Source organism: Rhincodon typus, chromosome 7 (assembly GCF_021869965.1).
Source record: "Rhincodon typus isolate 14 chromosome 7, sRhiTyp1.1, whole genome shotgun sequence".
NCBI classification, from domain to species: Eukaryota; Metazoa; Chordata; class Chondrichthyes; order Orectolobiformes; family Rhincodontidae; genus Rhincodon; species Rhincodon typus.
The window spans coordinates 31,928,083-31,950,668 of NC_063338.1; the positions used below are offsets into that span (position 1 = coordinate 31,928,083).

Sequence of the window (22,586 nt, forward strand, 5' to 3'; positions counted from 1 at the left end):
AAACTCAATCCGTCTACCAATAAAACCTAACAGACCGTACGCCTTCTTAACAACGCTATCAACCTGGGTGGCAACTTTCAGTGATCTATGCACATGGACACTGAGATCTCTCTGCTCATCCACACTACCAAGAATCTTACCATTAGCCCAGTACTCTGTATTCCTGTTACTCCTTCCAAAGTGAATCACTTCACACTTTTCTGCATTAAACTCCATTTGCCACCTCTCAGCCCAGCTCTGCAGCTTATCTATGTCCCTCTGTAACCTGCAACATCCTTCCGCACTATCCACAACTCCACCGACTTTGGTGTCATCCGCAAGTTTACTAACCCATCCTTCTACGCCCTCATCCAGGTCATTTATAAAAATGACAAACAGCAGTGGCCCCAAAACAAATCCTTAAGGTACACCACTAGTAACTGAACTCCAGGATGAACATTTCCCATCAACTACCACCCTCTGTCTTCTTACAGCTAGCCTTCTGATCCAAACCGCTAAATCACCCTCAATCCCATGCCTCCATATTTTCTGCAATAGCCTACCATGGGGAACCTTATCAAACGCTTTACTGAAGTCCATATACACCACATCAACCGCTTTTACCCTCATCCACCTGTTTGGTCACCTTCTCGAAGAACTCAATAAGGTTTGTGAGGCATGACCTACCCTTCACAAAACCGTGTTGACTATCCCTAATCAAATTATTCCTTTCTAGATGATTATAAATCCTATCTCTTATAATCCTTTCCAACACTTTACCCACAACCGAAGTAAGGCTCACTGGTCTATAATTACCAGGGTTGTCTCTACTCCCCTTCTTGAACAAGGGGACAACATTTGCTATTCTCCAGTCTTCTGGCACTATTCCTGTAGACAATGACGACATAAAGATCAAAGCCAAAGGCTCTGCAATCTCCTCTCTAGCTTCCCAGAGAATCCTAGGATAAATCCCATCCGGCCCAGGAGACTTATCTATTTTCACACCTTCCAGAATTGCTAACACCTCCTCCTTATGAACCTCAATCCCGTCTAGTCTAATAGCCTGTATCTCAGTATTCTCCTCGACAACATTGTCTTTTTCCTGTGTGAATAAGGTAGGACCTTAAGGAGTGTAGTGGAACAGAGGGACCTTGGAGTTCAGGTGCACGGTTCTCTGAAAGTGAAGTGACAGGTTGGCAGGTCAGCGAAGAAGGCTTTCAGCACACTGGCCTTTATCAGTCTGTGTATTGAGTATAGAAGTTGGGAAGTTGTGTTGCAGTTGTACAGTACATTGATGAGGCTGCAGTTGGAGTATTGTGTTCAGTTTTGGTCACCTTGCTATAGGAAGGATGCTATTAAACTGGAAAGAGTGCAGAAGAAATTTACAAGGATTTTGCCAGGAATCGAGGGACTGAGTTCTCGGGACAGTTTGGACTGGCTAGGACCTTTCTCTTTAGAGCTTAGGAGACTGAGGGGGTAATCTTATAGAAGTGTATAAGATCCTGAGAGGCATGGATAGGGTAAATGACTCAGGCTTTTTCCCAGGGTTGGGGAATTGAGGACTAGAGGGCATCAGTTTAAGGTAATGAGGGGAAAGCGCACATGGGCAGTTGAGGGGCAATTTTTTTACACAGGGTGGTAGGCATATGGAATGAGCTGCCAGCGGAAGTGGTTGACGCAGGTACATTAACAACGTTTAAAAGGCATTTGGACAAATTCATTGATAGGAAAGCGTTAGAAGGATATGGGCCATGCAGGAAAATGGGGTTAGCATGGATGGACATTTTAGTTGGCATTGACCAGTTTGGGCCGAAGGGCCTGTCTCTATGCTGTAGGACTCTGACTCTGTGACTAGAAGACACAATCTAGATTATTTTGAGGAAGTACTGCATGATCTGAAATGACATCATTTGGATGAGTTATTAAACTTTGTCCAACTGAATACAAGCAATCCTGTTTTTAGAGTCGTAGAGAAACAGACCCTTTGGTCCAGCTCGTCCATGCTGACCAGGTTTCCCAAACTAAACTAGTCCTATTTGCCTGTTTGTGTTCCATATCCCTCTTAAACCTTTCCTATTCATGTACCTGTCCAAATGTGTTTTAAATAATCTAACTGTACCAGCATCTACCACTTCCTCTAGTGGTTCATTCCGTAAACCCCCCTGTGAAAATGTTGTCCTTCAGGTCCCTTTTAAATCTTTCTCTTCTCACCTTAAAATTATGCCCTGTGGTTTTGAACTTCCTCACCCTCGGGAAAAGACATTGGCTATTGACCTATTAATGCCCCTCATGATTTTATAAACCTCTATAAGGTCACCCCTCAACCTCGTGCAATTCCAGGGAGAAAAGACCCAGCTATCCAACTTCTTTTAACTCAAACCCTCCAGTCCCAGTAACGTCCTTGTAAATCTTTTCTGCATCCTTTCCAATTTAATAATATCCTTCCTATAGCAGGGTGACCAGAACTGTATGCAGTATTCCAAAAGTGCTCTCACCAACATCCTATACAACTGCAACAGGGAATTCTCTCGCATAACATCATCCCCGATCAAAATAACTGAAACAAAGCTGATGATTTGTTTTTTTAGGATTATACTGTGTGCAAATTAACTAGCCTTCCCCACCCCTATATAAATGATGACTACACTTCAAAATGTAGTTCATTTTTGTTGAAACATTTTGGGACATGAGGTTATGAAAAGCACCATATGTAACAAAATAAAACAAAGAACTGCGGATGCTGGAGATCTGAAACAAAAACGGAAATTGTGGGTGAAACTCAGCAGATCTGGCAGCATATGTGGGGGGAAAGCAGAGTTAACATTTTGAGTCTGGACTCAACGTTAACTCTTTCTCATCACAGATACCATATAATGTACTTTTGTTCTACTTGATATTTGTTTTGTGATTATAGGAGATTGAACAGGAAATCAAGTCTCTTGAAGATCTTCAAGATGAATTTGATTTCCGATCTAAAACTTTGCAAAGTCGAGGTAAGAAGTACATTTTATATTCGTGTATACCCTGAGGATGCTGGTGAAATAAGTTGTGTAAATTGCTATTCTTTTACTGTACTTTGCAGTCATATGAAGGATTTGTTATCTTACAAATTAACTGTTTGGTGTTTTATATTCCATTCTCATTTTGTATTTAGAACATGAAGTGAATGGTTTGGCTCAAAATGAAATTAAACAAGAAAAAGTCCTTCTTCACAATATGATGCTCAAGTTGGATTTGAAACGAAAGGTAAACAATGTTTAAGGTGCTTAGGCTATTGCCAATGCATTATTAATTGCCATCATATTATGCTTATAGGTAGCCATCTGATTCACAGCTTTTATATTTCCAAATCCAAAATTTAAGATGAAACCGAAATTTATCATAAGCAAAAACATATCGAACGGTGAGGGGCCAAATGGCCTACTCCTGCTCGAGGATCAGTCCACAATTGTGACATTCTGATTTGAACCTTTTGAAATACAGGCTTGGATTGTTTATTTTGATGAATGTTCAAACTTGATTGCATTCTAAAACAACCATATATTCAATTCATTGAAAAAATTTAATCTTTTAAATGGGCATTTGTGTATTTTAGATACATTGTCATGTGTACATGTGCACATGCTCTAGAACGAGGTATTATATGACTTTCTTGCACACTTTGTAGATATAGAATTCACTAACACACTGAGCTGTTGTTTGTAGGATGTAATCAATAAAACTGCTTCCCTGCTGAATGAAACAGAGAAAATTGAGGGAATTTTGATCAATGAAGAGTTGGTGGAATGGAAACGGAGACAACAGATTGCATGCATTGGTGGACCACCAAACACCTGTCTTGACCAGCTGCAACAATGGTTAGTAGGCTTTTTCTTTTCATCAAGTTGTCGCATCTTTCTCTGAGATTTGCTGATAGTACAGACTATTGATTTTAACATCCAGGGAATACCAAGAAGTCAGTTGAGTGACATGGTCATTTAGAAGCTGTGATTATATCAAACACTGATAATTATAACCCAATAAAGAAATATTAATAAGAGGGCAGCTAACCAATCCCAGAGCCCTTGTCAACAGAGAGTTTGGAAAGTCACCTTATTTCTTTCTGTCCTCTCCATTCTGCCAACTTTCCAGGCAGTATTGGGTGCTTGTAAAGGGTAACTTGAACCATCTTCCATCCTCCCTTCAACAATCCATTTGTCTTGCAGTATTACCCAATCTATTAGTCACATTTAACAGTAGTTTCAGATACTGTAAAAACTATAAATTAGGGATTTCAAAATGGTCTTTATTTGTACTGTAAATAGGATAAACCAAATATTTGGGAATTAGCTATATCTCCTGATGTGTTCCATACTTGTGTCATCACCTGGGATCATGCCTAATTCACCAGCCTGTCAGGAGTGTTTTCAGTTCATTTTCTGTTTGCTGGGTCTACTTTGGATTCCCATTCCAGAGTGTTTTTTCCCTTCCCCGTTGAAAGTGGGATGTTCTTCTTTTGAATCTACTACAATTGTAGCTCGCACAGGACAAGGTGGTTTCTGTCGGGGCCAAGTATTTTGGAGAATTTGGCCACATTGTCTGGGCTCGAGTGGCTTGGGGCACTTGATGTCCAACATACTGGGCCCCTTTTTTCCATGTGTTGTTAGTACAATACTTCCCAAACATTTTTTTCCACTGTGACCAGATTTTGAGGCTTAAAAATTGTTGTGACCCATTCTGGGACTTGGGACTGGGAAGGTCTATGAGAACAGGGGCCTGGAGACAGGACCCCTGAGAGTGAAGAGGAAGGGGCCAGGCCAAATGCCAGCCATTGGTGCCTCTGACCTCGCAACTCCAAAATTTCAACTTTGTGTCCTGACCCCACTCTGGAAAGTCCTGCATTTGCAGCTTATCAGTACATTGACACAGCAGTGGAGTAGACCTGCTGCATGCATCTGGCTCTGAGTCATGGCATCTGGTGTGATATTGCATAACTTCCATAAATGATATTGGGTAAATGTTATAAAGATGGAGTCTGTTGCAGCTGTTGAATCTTTATTTTTGGTTTTATGCCTACAACTGAGAAGTTCTAAGAATCAAGGCCACCTAAAACCAGGAAATAAAGGGTACAGAAAGGAACATGTTCTCTATCACCTACTGTGAGGTAGTTAGGAACGTGCAACAAATGCTGGCTATGCCAGCGATACTCAGCTCCCACGAAAGAAAAAAAATACTTGAAGGCTGTCTGTAGTTCGCAATATCTATAGTTTAAAGGGGCAGTTTGTATCTATTGTAGTGCAATTTGTTCGGGTCTGAAGCAAGTTTACAGGTTTCAGTTTGCGCTGGGTACACCGTTGTTTATTGGGAAAATATGTTAATTGAAAATGTTAAATTTTAAGATTATATAGTTTCATTGGAAAATGAAAAAAATAAGTGAGAGCTGTAACTTCTGGATAGTTTCATTGATGGTTGTACTTTCAGGTTCACGTTGCTGGCTGAGAGTTTGCAGCAGGTTCGGCAACAGTTAAAGAAATTAGAAGAGCTTGAGCAGAAATATTCATATGATGGAGACCCCATTACTCACAACAAGCAATTTCTGGAGGAAAGGAACAACAATTTGTTTTGCAATCTTATTAAAAGGTAACAATCTTTCAAAGAAAGCTTGAAGAAACATGACTTTAATAAAAAAAAATTAATCTGAATTCCCTCCAATTTAAACCTTGTAAGAGCCATTTCTCTCCTTTCTGATGTTCCACAGCCCCAAACAAAATGGAAAATAGGACCCGGAGATTGCTAAATTGCTGTGAGCTTATTTCACACTAGTGACAAAGATCAATTTATGCCTATTGATCTTTCCTAGAGTTCAGTTCCATAAGTGTTGGCAATGATCTAGTAATGTGGCACATGGCCTTTGTTCAGCTATCACCTGAGATGGTGTGTTTTAACTGTGACCTTGCCGAAAAAATTAAGCAAAATCAAACTTACCATTACTATTTGTCCCCAATAATCACTTTTCAACAATGTAGACATTTTGCAGAAATAGTTATTTGTACACTGTATACTTCTGTAGACTTTCCCAGTATCTGACCTAAAAGAGCTTGGTTAAAGTGAAAATAAACTTGTTTCTTCCTCTAATTTGAGAGGCACCTTCAACTCGGCCAACATCTTCACTGATGTTTGTGCATACTCTTCCATGTGAATAATCGCTAAATTCTTTTCAGATCATCAACTCATTAACCTTGGTTACCCTTCAGACTGTCTCTGGGTATATTGTATTGCCTTTCTTTTAAAAGGAATACTTCATTTGATGATTTACATTAAACTGAATGTATTTATGTTCCACTCTGTACTCCAGTTCCTTTGTGGTGGAGAGACAACCTTGCATGCCAACTCATCCTCAGAGACCAATGGTCCTCAAAACTGGTGTGCAGTTTACTGTTAAGTTAAGGTTAGTGATTTTTTTTTTAAACCTTTGAGTAGAAGTAACCTCCATACTGGAAAATATTAAGTCTTGGGGTTGGTGTGGTATAAGACCATGGATTGATGGTTTTGATTGATGGTTTTCTCAAAACCGTCTAGTTGTCTACAGCTAAATTAGCCTTGTCCCTGAACTTAAATCTCATTTCTTATCAGATCGATTTGAATGAGCTTTTGGGAAGCTTTATGATATGTTATTATTTTGATTGCTCCGAATAGGCCCCAACATTTTATTAAGTAAGAGCTTAAGACCATGCAGTCTATAATGAGAAACTGAAGGCATTAAACAGACTGAAGTAGCTGTAGACTGTAGCTGGAAAGTGTGATGTTTTAAAGGAATAATTTTTCATCATAGCACTTAATGATTACTCTGCAGATATTACTCTGCAGTATTGTTGATGTGACAATGTTTTATAACATTCAAAAAAAAAACTGTGTTAAGGTTCACAAAAAGCAATGGTAAGATGTGTGTCTTAATAAAATAGCATCCATCATTTTTATAAATGAAAATTAATTTGTAGCCTTGTAGCCCTTTTCAGTCATGATGCATTGTGTGATGAACATCAGACTTTACACAGAAATTTCTGTTTCTGAATAGAATGGTTTTGAGTCCATCTATTTCCTTTCACTATCAAAGATGGTGATTTCTTGTCTGTGGAGGGTTATTTGTTATGCATTCCAGCATGGCCGTGGAGACCAACTTGCAGACTGTATGACTTCCACAATGTAGGCAAGGATGAATTTTTTTTTTATTTTTCAGGTTTAACAGTCATTCTAATTCTAGCTTGCTTCTTCCTGTATCCTTCCTTTTTTGAAGGAAGCAAAATAACTACTGGAAATTGCTCCCCAGGTTGTTCATTCTTGTCCACTTTTTTTGTCTCAATCTGCACTGGGCAAGCTTTCAAGGCGTCCTGAACTTTAATCTCAGTTTACCTTGCAGGTGATGTCCAGGCTTAAGTAGTGAATATATGACTCCCTTAATAATTTTATCATTCATCAAACATCCACGCTATCTGAGCTAAGCTCTGATTTGTGCTTCAATTTCAGACATTTCTGCTCTTTGAAGTACTTTGACATTAAGGATCAAGTGAGAGGATAAAATGCCTGTGATGAACTAGATGTATCTTAAGTGGAACCTGTCCAACTGCTTAATACATCTGAGTTGGTGGACCTTCTCTTAGGATAAAGCTGGGGACTACCAAGGGTTTGAGCATTGCAGATTTTGTTGCAAATTTGATGCATCAACTGCTACAGAGTCTCTATGTGAATGGGCAAATTTGCTCTGACATTTCTCTTTCCCACCTCTATGTCAAAGCATACTTTTCTGACATTGTCTTTCCAAAATCAGTGCCATTACCTATAACTTTCAGAGTTGTGTTATTGATGGTTTTAGAGGGTAGATTGTAGTCAGTCACTTTAGAAAATTGTTACCACTCATTCAGTAATCGTCAGCAACCCTGTTCGTAATTCCGTTGTGAAACTGCTGTGTTGGATTTATAGCTCTATCAAGAACACCAGTGTTTGGCTCTGTCTTTCCACGAGCACCCTCTATTTACTGTCAAAGGCGTTTGACAGGATGGCAATGGCACAGTGAGTCCCGTTAATGCAGCATTTCACTCATACTTGCTGAAAGGGTTGCAAACATTTGTAAATTTCTCTTGGGACCCCATCTGAGCTTGGAACCACTCTTGAAATTGACTATCTGACAGCTTTGTTGACTTCCACAGGCTTGCTGTCAAGTTTTCTATTTTTGGGTCAGCCTTTAAAACCTGTCTATAGCTGCCCTGTTTATGTTGGCTGAACAGTTGAGCATGTCCATTAGGCGTTCATTTCATGCTTTTCGATAATGCTCTGTCCATCAGGAGAGATTCCTTGCAGGCATGATGAAATAGTGAGTCATGTGAGAAAGGACAATATTCCAGCTTCATGGCTTTATAGAAGTTCCTCGCTTCGTGCTGATCAGTTTAGGATGAAGCTTGTGTTCTATGCAGCATCTCTTGGCGGTTCCTTTAGCTGTCCTGGAGTAATATCTTAGGGGCAGATGTATGTTTGATTCCCAGCCATGCTGCATTTTTCTCCTGTAACAGTGCCTTAATTTGATCATCGTTTTCATCAAACCAATCTTGGTGGACTCTTTGCTGTTCTCAGGATAGCATTAGCAGCCTCCTGAATTATTGATTTGAAATTTGACTATACCACTTCAGAAAAAACCCAAATGATGATTTAGAGGACAAGTCTGAGCCCTCGTCTGAACCTGAATTGTTCACAGGACTTTCTAGCCACTAGTTTCTCACATCTCACTTACTTAGTGTTTTAATGCATGTAGGTCATCTTTTTGGTGATGGTGAATTTCATCTTGAGTGGAACATCCACTCTTCTCGTAACCTTGGTGGTCATAACATCTTTTGTGTTGCTCTGTTTTTGTATTTTGCCTGCTGTCTAAAAACGGTGTTACTGATTGATGTTTTCCTGTGACCGCAAAGGCCAGCAGGAGTACATTTGCTGCTACATTTTCCCGTACCTTGATGCCCTAAGACATTTTACCTTAACCTTCATAGTGAAGTCTTTATACAGTAAATGTCTCGTTGTATGAAGTATTTGCGGTAGCTTTATCCAGGTCCTCATAGAGTTTATCCTTGATACCATTATTGGGACATTTGTATGGATGATTGTTGCAAACTTGTTGACGCGAGGTAGGTGTACCCAGGGAAAGTATGTTGTTGCACAGTCCGACTTGATAGCATCACTCACATCTAGCTCTCATGCTTAGTTTTAAGCCTATAGATCACCAAAATAGGGATTAAGAGTGGAAGCGGCAAATGGGAAGAATTGGAACCACTGCTAATTAATAACAATAAAATGTTATTATTTGTCACAAGGCTGTGATTTTCTGTTTAATCAGCTATAGGGTGCCTCTTTCTTACTTTTTTCCAATTTTGTTACAGGCTCCTGGTAAGGCTACCAGAACTAAATTACCAATTGCGTGTAAAAGCATCCTTTGACAAGTATGTAACATTATAATACTTGTATGTGTGTTTTGTTGCAAATTGTAAGAGTCACCTTATTTGCAAAAGTAATAATTTAACATTAAGGCCAGTTAATATTCATTGTATACAACCATGAGTCAATATGTCTAGTTCAGATCCATATTGGTTTCATAGTAGGATTAGAAAATATAATAATGCATCCTAATTTCTCAGTTGATTTTTAAGACAGTTGCTATTTCGTCATTAAATCTGCTATTTTAAGGGTTTTGCATTAGAAATAGGATTTAATACTGTAATTTATTTTCAGAGATGTAGCTGAAAAGTGTGCGATAAAGGGGTAAGTACGGCCAATTATTTTCTGATTTTTTTTTTTATAATTTTGCCTTTTCTCATGCATGCGATTTACTTTATCCCTTATTTTCTCGTAGATTTCGAAAATTCAATATACTAGGAACTAACACAAAAGTGATGAACATGGAGGAGTCAACAAATGGAAGTTTAGCTGCTGAATTCAGGCATCTGGTAGGCAGCTGAAAATCAAACACTTGGTTGAGTTCAGTCACCAACTATTTCACTGGAATTGTTCATAGTTCAGTTCAGTAGTGAAATTTACAAAACAGTACATATTTTTAAACTTAATGTAATTTCCAATATATGGTCTGTTCCTATATTATAGCAACTGAAGGAACAGAAGAATGCAGGGAGCCGAACAACAGAAGTAAGCGTTATGATATGATTACCCCTAAGCTCAACTTCTCCTTCAACATCTCCTCTTTAAGTTTCAAATCACCAATTCCTGCTTGCCTATCATTCTAGTTATTGCTGACCACCTCACCTCTCACCACTGATACATTGAAAGCATAATCTTTTTGGCAGAGTTGCTTTTTTTCAAACTACTTTTGTATTGTTTTAAAACCAAAATTAGTATTCTAATCTGCTGTAACAGGGTCCTCTTATTGTGACTGAGGAACTTCACTCCATCAGCTTCGAAACTCAGTGCTGTCACCAAAATCTGATAATTGATCTAGAGGTGAGTTTTCAGTACAAAAAAAAACATTTCTATAAATTAATGTGGAATCTTGGAGCAATTTTAAGTCAAATTCCATGCTTTTGTGGGTTCAAAATGTAAATCTTGGGACGCAAGTATCCCTGGCAAGTCTGGCATCAATTGTCAATTACTCGTTACTGAGACAATGGTGATGGGATCATCATCTTTAAACAAAGTAAGTTTAATATAGTTGAATTTGAAACTAAATCTCATGACTTTTGTTTTTAGTGCCTGTTTGTTTATTTTTACAAAATTAAGAGAGATTAAGTAGATTAATAGCCTCTTCAATGGAACTTTCACTACTTACATCTCACAGTATTAAGAGTGAGTTTTGAATTCTTTGAAATCTTTAACTATTTGATATGCTTCTGACTTCTCTTTTCTCCTCCAATTGTGCAGACTACATCTTTACCATTGGTGGTGATATCCAATGTTAGCCAGCTCCCCAGTGGCTGGGCTTCTATTTTGTGGTACAACATGCTCGTAAGCGAGACTAAGGTACACTTTCTGTCATATTTTGACTGGCATTGTTGGATAACTTTGCAAAGGGTCACTTTTTGTGTAGGTTGAGGCTATAATGTGTTTACATTATTGGGATACCTCTCCAACTTTCCATTTAAGTATGATAAGTCTTGCCAGTTAATTGTGCATATCAGAAGTTTAGATGCTGTGATAAATGTCAAATTTTAACGTATGCAATGTGGACAATGCTCCTTACCAAGAGCAGTGTACAGAAAGTTATTATGCATTAATTTTATAGATTCTTCCAGGGACTTAATACTAAATAATTAAATTATCTCAGGCACCACCTTAAATATTCACTCCTTCCATCACTTAGCACAGATAGGGACCAACTATAAATTGCACTGCAGAAACTCTTCAAGACTCATTTGACAGTATGTTGCAAACTTGCAGTCTGTACCACCTAGAAGAATAAAGACAATAGCTAGATGGAAACATGATTATCTGTTAGTTCTCCTTCAAGTGACACAACACTTCAGACATGTTCCTCACTCTGGCTGCAGGTATACATACACCACACAGACTGCAGCAGTTCAGGAAGGTAGCTCATTACCACCTTTACAAGGACATTAGAGATTGACATTAAATTCTGACCTCGCTAATAACACCTAAATCCCATGAATGAGTTTTTCTCTATTTTTAAATTACTGATGTTTATCTGTGCTTATTTATTTGCATGGTTTTAACTATTAAAATGCCCAAAGTGGAGTTATTAGATACTTGAATATTCGATAATCTGTTTCATAGTTTTCTGAATGGAGATTTACTTTTCAATAAGTTACTGTTGTGCAAACTTTGGAACTTATTCCTGTTTCACCAACCATGAGTTGATTCTCCAGTATATTGACATGCAAACTCTGTACCAGTGAAAAGATGGTATCTCTTAGATAATCACCTGCAACTTAACTATATTTGTGAAATTTGGAAAAACAACTTGAGGCAAGATTTGCAACATGTAATCATGTGTAGGATTTAAACAGTCCAGTGTATTTTAGTTGAGCAATCCTAAAGTATGTTGTTTATTTTAAACAAGGTTTTTTTCCCCTCTCTCTTCAGACCTTGGCTTTTTTCTCCAATCCCCCAGCTGCCAAGTGGTGTCACCTGTCTGAGGTACTGAGTTGGCAATTTTCCTCTATCACCAAACGAGGCCTTAATGCTGAACAGCTCAGCATGCTGGGAGAGAAGTTACTAGGTAGGATCTTGGAAAAATCAAAAACCTGTTTAGTTGAAAAGGAAAAGTGCTGCAGTTCTCATTGTATGTTACATTTGGAGTTAGTCCCAGGAAAAATGCACCCTGGTTGTCCTCAAAAGCTTTGAAAGGGACATCATTTAACTGGAGAGTTGTTCTTGTGTATTGAATCCACATGTAATGTATTTTGTTTAACCTATTTTTCCTTTGAATGAGTGAGCCAGAACATGGGTTGCTGAGAGCAAACCTTTGTGGTCCCCCTTAGAGTTCAATTATTTCAATATGAATGTTTGGTATTTACAGCTCCTCCCAGTGAGTGCATGGTTGAAGCACTTTTTAATGACATTTTGTCTAAAGAATTTTAATATTTAATTTTTCAGTTGATATGTAATACCATACTTATTGTTGATATGCTTTATAATATATGCACTGACTGTCCATACAAAACATGCAAATGTATGTCATTTTCCATTTTAAAATTCTGCAAAACTATTTGAACATAATGGTCATCAAGAAACATGCATGCAGCTGAGAAAGTTATTTACCTGTTTTTCTCTCTATATGACGTGTTGATGATTCTTAATGTTGTGGGATAAGATCAATGTTTTAAAAGAAAGCAATTCCCCCTGAAAGAGCTCTGTTATAATTTTGAAGAATGCATGTTCCGTAGAGCAAAATAAATGATGGCTCATGCACCTTCATCAAAGTGACACACTATATACTACACAAAAAACAAGAATTGTTACCAGTAGAAGAATTGGAACTTTTCAAATGTACCTGCTTCTGAAAAATGCATTTTTTAAAAAAAAAACCTGTTAGTGAGAATCATTTGGTAAAATGTGAAAACTGTTGAACTTACAAAATTTGATCTATCTTTATATAGGTACAAATAACTGCTTCAATGACAGTACCATTCCATGGACACGATTCTGCAAGGTAACTAGTTAATTCTAAATCAGTGTTATTGCTAAAAGTCTAATTTTAAACTTGAATATTTTGTTTGATTATGCTTTACAATATTGCAGGAGAACCTGAACGAAAAGCCTTTCTCATTCTGGCTGTGGATCGAAGGGATTTTGGAGTTGATCAAAAAGCATCTCCTGCCTCTCTGGAATGATGGGTAGGTAACATAACATTCAGCATAATAACCATGTAAATTAATGCAGTAGATGTTCATCCGTATCTCTGATTTTAGCAACATTAATTTACAAATGTGAGGAAACTAACACAAGTTTGATCTGTTTCAGGTGGATCATGGGATTTGTGAGTAAGGAAAAAGAACGTGCTTTGCTGAAGGGTAGGCAGCCAGGTACATTTTTACTGAGGTTCAGCGAGAGCAGTCGAGAAGGTGCCATTACTTTTACCTGGGTGGAAATATCTCCAAGTGGTAAGTGGCTTGAATTCTTCGGTATACAAGTCTCTTGGTTGGTTAGCAATATAAATTGGTCAGAATTTATTAGTTCTTGAAAGGCAGATTTTATTTTTTAAAAAATGCAAATTGTGCTTTTCTGTTGGGGGTCAAGATTTTTAAAGGCAAATTATTAATCATTATCCCAATAAATCAAGAACAAAATATCCATCTAAACAAGGCTTCCTAAATTTATCACATTTTTGAAGATGGAGGTGATTAACAACCTGAATATGCAGATTTACATAAAAATATATAAATTAATAGCATATTGAGTTTTTTTGTTGTGCCATTAACTGAATAGTAATGTGCTTAATGAGCTGCATGTCATGCTGGGACCCAGTTACTCAATATCAAGATTTCTGTTGGGCCCTGTTGGGGGGTGGGGTTGGCCTTCATTCACCTCACTTGATAAGAAGAGGGACACCTATTCCCTCCCAGATAGCGGTAACCTACCTTCCATCCAAACAGTATCCTGCACTGCTGGGCTGGCAGTACTTGCAAAAGCAGTCCCATACTGGTGTGTAATTTTAAACATCTGACATACAAACATTTCCTGTACTTATGAATGACTGCTTTATATTGTCCTGCATTGTGCTCTGACTAGTGTACACATTGTGTTCTATTTGCAATTCAGGGATCACCTGTACATTTTAATGGGATTTTAAAAGAAAATGCTAGTTTTTAAAGAAACCTCACTTATGTGTCACAGTCCATTGTGTTGAGAATGTCCCTTTAGTGGCATATCACTTGCTAGTGCCAGCACCACATCAGGCACATCTAGGGTGCAAATAACTTTTTTTTATTTTCATAGCTGAAATTGAACTTCTTTATTCCCCTCCTTCAGATGAATCTCAATTTCACTCAGTGGAGCCATACACAAAGCATCAACTGTCAGCAGTAACTTTCCCAGATATCATCCGCAATTACAAAGTTATGGCAGCTGAAAATATTCCAGAAAATCCATTGAAGTATTTGTATCCCGAGGTCCCAAAAGATCAGGCATTTGGAAAGTATTACTCCAGGCCAAAAGATCGTAAGTATAGCTGCTAATGAAGTAAGATTTTCTGTTTGTAAGTTTAAATAATGATTGGTGCAATAGAATTAGACATCTTGATTAGACTTATTGAGAAGGTTAAAGCACATGGAATTGAGGGAAACTTGGTGAGATGGATCAGAAACTGGTTCAGTAATAGAACACAAAGGGTAGTGATAGAAGGCTGTTTGAGTGACTGGAGGCTGGTATCCAGTGGTGTACTAGAAGGATCAATTTTAGGACCCTTATTGTTTGTTATATACATAAATGACAATATTCTCTCCACATTGTCATCTATAAGCAAATTTGCAAACGACACCAAGGTTGTTAGACTGGTTAATAGCGAAGAAGATGCTTGTAGGTTATAGAAAGATATAGATGGGTTGGTCAGAAGAGCAGAAGTGGCAGATAACCCTGATAAGAGCAACATGATGGACTTTGGAAGAAGAAACAAGATGGACTTTGTAATGAATGGCATGACACTGGGTAGCTGAAAGAAATAGAGGGATCTTGGGGTGAGTATTCAGATCTCTAAAGTCTGCAGAGCAAGTGAATAGGATAATTAAGAAGGCATATGGGACACATGCTTTCATCAGTCGTGGCATAGAGTACAAGGACAAGGAGGTAGTGTTGGGGTTATACAGAGCATTGGTCAGGCCACAACTGGAGTGCTGGTCACCTCACTATAGGAAGGATGTGATGGCACTAGAGGGGTACAGAGGAAGTTCAGCAGGATGTTGCCTGGGATGAAATTGAGCTATAAGGAGAGACTAGATACATTTGGATTGTTTTCTTTAGAGCAAAGAAGACCGAGGAGGGACATGATTGAGGTGTATAAGATTGAGGGATATGGAAGGGGTGAATAGAGAGCAGCTATTCCCCTTGGTTGAGGGGATCAATCATGTGAGGACATAGTTTTGGGGTAAAGGGCAGGAGATTCAGAGGGGATTTGGGGGAAAAAAAAACTTTTCCCACTCAGTGGGTGTGGGAATCTGGAATGCATTGTCTGATAAGATAGTGGAGGCAAGATATCTAACAATGCTTAAAAATATTTGGATGAGTACTTCAAACATCATAACACTGAAGGTAATGGGACAAATGCAGGAAATTGGGATTAGCACACTTTTAGTGGTAGTTATGTAGGTACAGCCTCGATGGACTTGAAGGGCCTTTTCTAGCTGTATGGATTTGGTTCGATTTAATTTGATTTATTATTGTCACATGTACCTAGGTGCAGTGAAAAGTTTTGTTTTGCGTGCAGTGCAGGCAGATCATGCCTTCCAATTGCATAGGGTAATAGAGCAGAGTGAGGAATACAATATTACAGCTGCAGAGAAGGTGCACAGAGAGCAAGGTCAACATTAACTGTAAAATTTGAGAGGTCCAATCAGAGTTCTAATAATAGTAGGGGAAAAGCTGTGCTTGAATCTTTTTGTACATGTAGACAAACTTTTATATCTTCTGCCCAATGGTAGAGTGTGGAAGAGAGTATAACCAGGGTGGGAGGGATCTTTTATTATGGTGGTTGCTTTCTCCAGGCAGTGGGAAGTGTAGATGGAGTCAATTGATGGAAGGTTGGTTTGTGATGGACTGGGCTGAATCTATGAATCTTGAAGATCTGAGAAGTTAAATGAATACAGTATAGTTAAAATGGTTGTGACTTTGCACCCATTTGAATGTTGTTGTTACAGTTCCATCATTCTTTATATTTACAAAAACTTGTACGTTGTGACGTCTTTGAAAATTAAACCTCTTATTTTATCATTAAAATGGGTGAATATTTTTAACGAAAAGGTGAACTGTTAACAGAAGTTCTTTGACCCAAAGTTCTTTTGTGGTTTGAAGTGTTAGGCTGGTTGTAACCAAGGTCTTTTTGGGGATGGGGTGGATGATGAATTCTGGAACGTGTTTGGAAAAATAAACATCTCCCAAATATCCCAGTTTCTTTTCAGCTCAACAATTGCTCAATTTCACCACAAAGTGGGGAAAAAAATTCAGATTTGAAAATAGTACGTGACGTTTTGTGAGAATCTCCTGTTCCTTTCCATTTCTCGTTTTTGTTTTTCCACAAATTTGTGTGGTTGAGCAGAACTGTTCATTTCTTAAGAGCGTGAGTATGAGGGAGAGAGTAAGTAGCTAAGACTCTTCTGCTAGAAGGAGCCCCCAACAGGCTTATTAGTCAGACTGCAGCTAAGGTGATTTTGAATGCACCCTGGTATTACAAGATTTCTCTGGTGTATTAATAGGGATGTGTGAATAGGCTATTCGGCTCATCAAGCTTTATTGCTAATCAATATCATCATGACTGATCCTCTATCTCAAAACCACTGTCTCCCTGCTCTAATTCCCTTGTCATCTAGCACTTCTAGAAGTCTATTTCTATTTCTTTCTTGTATATAATCAGTGACTTCCTTTCCACAGCTTTGTGGGGGAACAGCACGGAGACTCCATGGTTAGCACTGCTATCTCACAGTACCAGTTCCTGGGTTCGGTTCCAGCCTCGGGCTGTCTGTATGGTGTTTGCACATGCTCCTCTTGTCTGCATGGGTTTCCTCCCACAGTCCAAAGATGTGCAGGTTAGGTAAATTGGCCATGCTAAATTGCCCTGTAGTGTCCAGGGATGTGCAGGGTTACAGGGTGGGGGCAGGGTTTGGGCGGGATGCTCTTCAGAGGATTGTTGTGAACTTGATAGGCTGAATGGCCTACTTTCCACATTCTAGGGATTCTGTTCTATGAATTCTATAGGTTCACCAGCCCCGTGAAGAAATCTCTCCTCCTCCTAGTCTGACATGGTCAAGCACATGTACTGAGACTGTAACCCCCCCTTGTCTGGGCTCTCAACCAGGGGAAACATCATCCCTACATTCAATTTGTCCAGCTCTGTCAGAATTTTATACATTTCAGTGACATCCCATTATCCCTCATTCTTCATTCTTGTAACTGCCAGTGAATACAGGCTTGGTCAACCCCCCATGTTACAAATCACAGGAGTTGGTTTAATGAACCTTTGCAATTTTTTGCTCTAGGGCAAGTATGTCTTTTCTTTGATAAGAAGCCCACAACATGTCTCAACACTCCAGGTATAGGCTCAGCAAAACCCTGTACAGCTGCAACAAGTTTTCCTTGCTATTATATTCATATCCTCTTAGAAGAGGGCCAACATCATTTGCCTTCCTTCCTAACTGCTTGTTGCACCTGTATGCTTGCTTTCAGTGACCATTGCACAAGAACATGTAAGCCCTTTGTAAATAAATAGTTCCCAATCTATCATCATTAAATAATTTGACATTATTTTCCTACTGAAGTAGATAACTTCACATTTGTCCACACTTTACTGCATTTGCCACACATTTTCTGCTGTATCAACTCATCTAAATTTGCTCTGAAGGCCCTCTCTTCATCACTCCCACCCTAGTTTTGTGTTGACAGCAAACATGGAAATATTACATTTGATTTCCTTGTCCTCAGTAGTTGAAAGTTCCATAACCACCTGTTAGTTATTTTGCTATCTCGATGCTTTATTTAGCTGCATCTCTGATGTTTAATATTAAACAGTACAATTTCTCCTTTGCCTTTGGAACCGCTATTTGTCGGCCAGAGGTGCTATCCAATCAGGGACCACATTCCGTTCTGATTTAGGTCATTTGGTACAGTTTGACGCTGATGACCATGCTGTCCCGAAGTATGTTAAACTGGTATAGTTGGAGTGGTCCACATGACTTGGCCTGACTATGTATGTAACTTGACAGTCTCTTATCACCAGCAAGTATAAAGTAAAGTAAAGATCATTGTTCCTTCTCTCCTTTAGCTTCAGAGCCTATGGATGTAGATGACTCCAAGACTAGTGGTTATATAAAGACTGAACTGATCTCCGTGTCTGAAGTGTAAGTAAGCTCTTAAGTCATCTTTTCCTCAAAATTGTTTTAATATATGCATATGTATATTTTCTTTATTGCCTTTCCTATACAAGACCACAAGACAGGATTATAATTAGGCCATTTGAACATGGTTGATATGATTCTCAACTCCATTCTCCTGCCTTCTATCTGTAACCCTTGATTCCCTTACTAATCAAGAACTTATCTATTTCTGCCTTTAATACACTCAATGACTTGGCCCTTACAGCATTCTGAGTGGGTGAGTTCCACAGATTCACCAACTTATGACTGAAGAAATTCCTTCTCATCTCAAATCTAAAGTTACCTACACTCTGAGGCTGTCCCCTCAATTCTTAGTCTGTCCCACTGGTGGAAACATCTTCTCCATGTCCACCGTATTAGGCCCCTCAGTGTACTGTAAGTTTTAATCAGATTCTCTAATTCTTAACTCCATCGAGAACAGACCCAGAGTCCTCAAGAACTCATGTGACAAACCCTTCATCTCTGGAATCTTTGGTGTGAACCTGTCTGGACACACTCTACTCCAAGAAAATCCTTCCTTCGATATGGGGCCCAAAGGTGCCCACAATATTCTAAACGCGGTCTGGCCAGAGCCTTCTACAGCCACAGCAGTACACTTCTGATTTTGTATTATAGCTTCCTTGAAATTAATGCTAACATTTCATTTGCCTTCCTAACTGCCAACTGAACTTGCATGTTAACCTTAAGAGAATCCTGAACTAGGACTCCCAAGTCCCTTTATGTTTCAGATTTCCGAAGCCTTCCCCCATTTGGAAAATAATCTATGCATCTATTCTTCCTACCACAGTGCATAACCTCACATTTTCCCACACTGTATTCCATCTGACACTTTTTTGCTCACTGTCTTAGCCTGTCCAAGTCCTACTGCAGCCTCCCTACTTACTGAACACTTCCTGTGCTTTCATCTGTTTTTGTGTCATCTGCAAACTTGGTAACAATGCGCTACATTTCTTTGTCCAGATCATTAATGTATTAATATGAATAGTTGTGATCCTGACACTGACCCCTGCAGAACTCCACCACTGATTGGCTGCCATTCTGAAAAAAACCCCTTTTTCCCTACTCTCTTTCCGTCAGCCAGTCCCATGTGGGCCTAACATGTGGGCTTTTGTTTAGCAGCCTCCTATGTGCCACCTTGTCAAAGGCCTCTATAAATCCAAACAAATCACGTCTAAACTGCTCATTTAATCCTCAAAGAATTCTAACATTTGTCAGGCATGGCCTCCCCTTAACAAAGCCATGCTGACTCTGCCCTATTTTACTATGCGTTTCCTAATACTCTACAATTTCATCCTTAATTGCAGACTAAAATCTTACCGGTTAGTCAGGCTAACCTGCCTATAGTTTCCTTCTGCCTCCTTGCCTTTAATAGAGGTGTTACGTTATCCATTTTCCAGTCCTCTGGGACCCTCTTTAATTAGTGTTTCCTGAAAGATCACCACCAATGCCTCTACAATATCCTCAGCTATCTCCTTCAGAACCCTGGGGTACATCTGGTCCACCTTCAGTCTTTTCAGCTTCCCAGCACCTTCTCTTTAGTGATGGTCAGCACATTCACCTCTACCGCCTGACTCTCTCCGAAATTCTGTTATGCTGCTGGTGTCTTCCACTGTGAAAACTGATGCAAAGTACCAGTTCAGTTCCTCTGCCATTTCTTTGTTTTCCATTACTACTTCGCCAGCCTCATCTTCCAGTGGTCCGATGTCCACTTTTGTCCCTATTACCTTTTAAATATCTAAAAAATTCTTGTAATCTTCTTTCATATTACTAGCTATCTTACTGTCACATTTCATCATCTCTTTCCCCTCCCCCACCCCCACTGCTTTAGTTATTCTCTGCTGGCTTTTAAAGGCTACCCACATCTAATGCTGCATCTTTTGTTTTTATCCTATCCCTGACTTCCCTTGTCAGCCATAGTTGCCTCATCCTCCCGATAGCATGTTTCTTCTTCCCTGGGAAGACTTTCTGCTTTTCCTCCTGAATTATCCTCAAAAGCTCCTGCCATTGCTGCTGTATGTCTTCCCTGTTAGGCTTCCCTTCCAGTCAACTCTGGCCAATTCATCCCTAATGTCTTCGTAGTTACCTTTTACTCAATTGTAATACCGTTACATCTGATTCCAGCTTCTCCCTTTCAAACTGCAGGGTGAATTCTATAAAATTATGGTCACTGCCCCTCTAAGAGTTCCTTCACTTTAAGCTCCCTAATTAAGTTTGCAAATACACAAATTTTATAATAATTCTAAAGTGCAAGTTCTTGGAGCAATATAAAAAACTAAAATTGGTGGCCCTGTGATTTTTTTTTTTAGGAAAATCAGATGGTGGTTGTTCAATTTTTAAACTAGCTCTTTGTTGGTCATTTAGAACAAAGTAATTAACGGTGGAGGAAGTGAAACATTTAATTGAATGGATGCCTTAGATCTTTTGCAATTATGTGTACGAAGATTCTCATTCACAGGCATGAATTTTCTTTTTGTTGCATTCTACCAATTCTCATGGTACATTTACAAAATAAAGGATAATTTTCTAAAGTAACCAGCCTAGTTAGACATTTCATTGCTACTAAGTAGTGGATGTAATCAAATACTTAGATTTTCTAATAACAATTGTATTAATATCTAATGAGTCACTCCCTATTACTAATTGAGCTGCCAGCACAAAGTGATTTCAAATTACACCGATTAAAAATCTGCATATTTTATATTTCTTACTGGCCTATCTTTTAAATCATACTTGGTGTTTTGTACTCAACAAGTTACCTTATCATGGGTAAAGTTAATTGTATAATAACAAAAAAAATGATGCTCAAAGTCGGGTAACAGTTGTGGAGAGAAGAATCGTTTTGAATTGTCAACCTTTTTAAAAAAAAAAAATGTCAGAACCAGAAGTTAGAGGTGAAAAGTCTTTTAAATCAATTCAGAAGCAAGGAAAGATGGAAGGATAGACTAAAAGGAAAGGTCTATGAGTAGAAAAAGTCCAAAAGTTTTGTAATTTGTTTTCTTTGTAATTTCATTAAATGTGGGCATGACTAGAAAGGGGTTCCATTTCATTTGTTGTAAAAACCATGATTTGATCTGAAGTTTTTGAAATTAAAATTGTGTCTGGAAGGTTGGAACATACCGATTTAAAAGATGAGTAGAGTTTTCTGAACTTCATTAGAATAGTGTGTGATATTGAGGACAGAAGGGCTGAGAAATAGTGTTCAGCACAGCTCAGGGTCAATCTTGTGGACTAAATGGAGTTGTTTAGCAAAACGTTTGGTTACACAGAGGTAGTGGAGACCAGATTGTGAGCAGAATATAGTATATTAAATTGAAAGCCATACAAGTAAATTGCTTGTTTCAGTGTTTGCAGTTGAAATGCAGGAGGTGAAGGAGACGGTATCATCCCATCTTCTCTGCTTGCTCAGAAGGCCCTGTGGAAGATTGAAAGGGTATCATAGAGGGAACTGTCCCTTTAAAATGCTAAAATGGGAAAGGATGATGCATTTGCACTGGAGGATGATTCGTTGAACGTGGAGGACGAGGTATGGTCTGGTATGGAGCCAGAAATAGTGAGGATGTAGTTGAAGGCCTGTTGGTCACTGGGACAAGGAATCCTTGATTGAGAAAAAAGAAAAATATAGGAAGAGGATAATAATATTATTACACTTCCTATAACAATTGAAATCTAGTAATCAAACTTCAACCTTGCCTTATTTTAATCCTTTCACTGTAGGTGGTGCTATTGTACAAGTCACTGGTTGAGTGTTCTGTATTAGCTACATGCAGAGCTACATCTGCCCACGCTGCAGCTAGAAGTCAATGACAACCAAGTTTCTTTTGTATACTGGTCTTAGAATATTAAGGTTGGGAGCAATAGTGATAGTTTTGTATAAAAGATTTGACATTTTTCCTCTATAGATTTGAATTCAAGAAGGGTGTTGATATTAATAATTTAGAATTTCCAATGACTCACTGGTTAAACCTCAAGAATTTTATTTGTGTAAATTTTTGATAATAAGATATTGTTATGTTTTATAAACCATGTTTATATTTTACAAAA

The 22,586-nt window shown here is 38.6% G+C and overlaps 1 protein-coding gene across 2 annotated transcripts in view; it reads left to right on the forward strand.

Moving 5' to 3' along the window:
* Positions 1-22,586, forward strand: part of LOC109920367 (signal transducer and activator of transcription 1-alpha/beta) — a 42,555-nt gene that overhangs the window by 14,489 nt on the left and 5,480 nt on the right. For both annotated transcript variants that reach the window (XM_048599198.1, XM_020520408.2), the window contains 17 exons: positions 2,894-2,972; positions 3,134-3,225; positions 3,685-3,836; positions 5,440-5,598; positions 6,314-6,406; positions 9,381-9,440; positions 9,730-9,759; positions 9,851-9,944; positions 10,099-10,140; positions 10,369-10,452; positions 10,870-10,968; positions 12,049-12,184; positions 13,065-13,117; positions 13,207-13,301; positions 13,429-13,568; positions 14,437-14,625; positions 18,434-18,509. In XM_048599198.1, the coding sequence (XP_048455155.1) occupies positions 2,894-2,972; positions 3,134-3,225; positions 3,685-3,836; positions 5,440-5,598; positions 6,314-6,406; positions 9,381-9,440; positions 9,730-9,759; positions 9,851-9,944; positions 10,099-10,140; positions 10,369-10,452; positions 10,870-10,968; positions 12,049-12,184; positions 13,065-13,117; positions 13,207-13,301; positions 13,429-13,568; positions 14,437-14,625; positions 18,434-18,509 (1,673 nt within the window). The remainder of the gene's footprint in view (positions 1-2,893; positions 2,973-3,133; positions 3,226-3,684; positions 3,837-5,439; positions 5,599-6,313; positions 6,407-9,380; positions 9,441-9,729; positions 9,760-9,850; positions 9,945-10,098; positions 10,141-10,368; positions 10,453-10,869; positions 10,969-12,048; positions 12,185-13,064; positions 13,118-13,206; positions 13,302-13,428; positions 13,569-14,436; positions 14,626-18,433; positions 18,510-22,586) is intronic.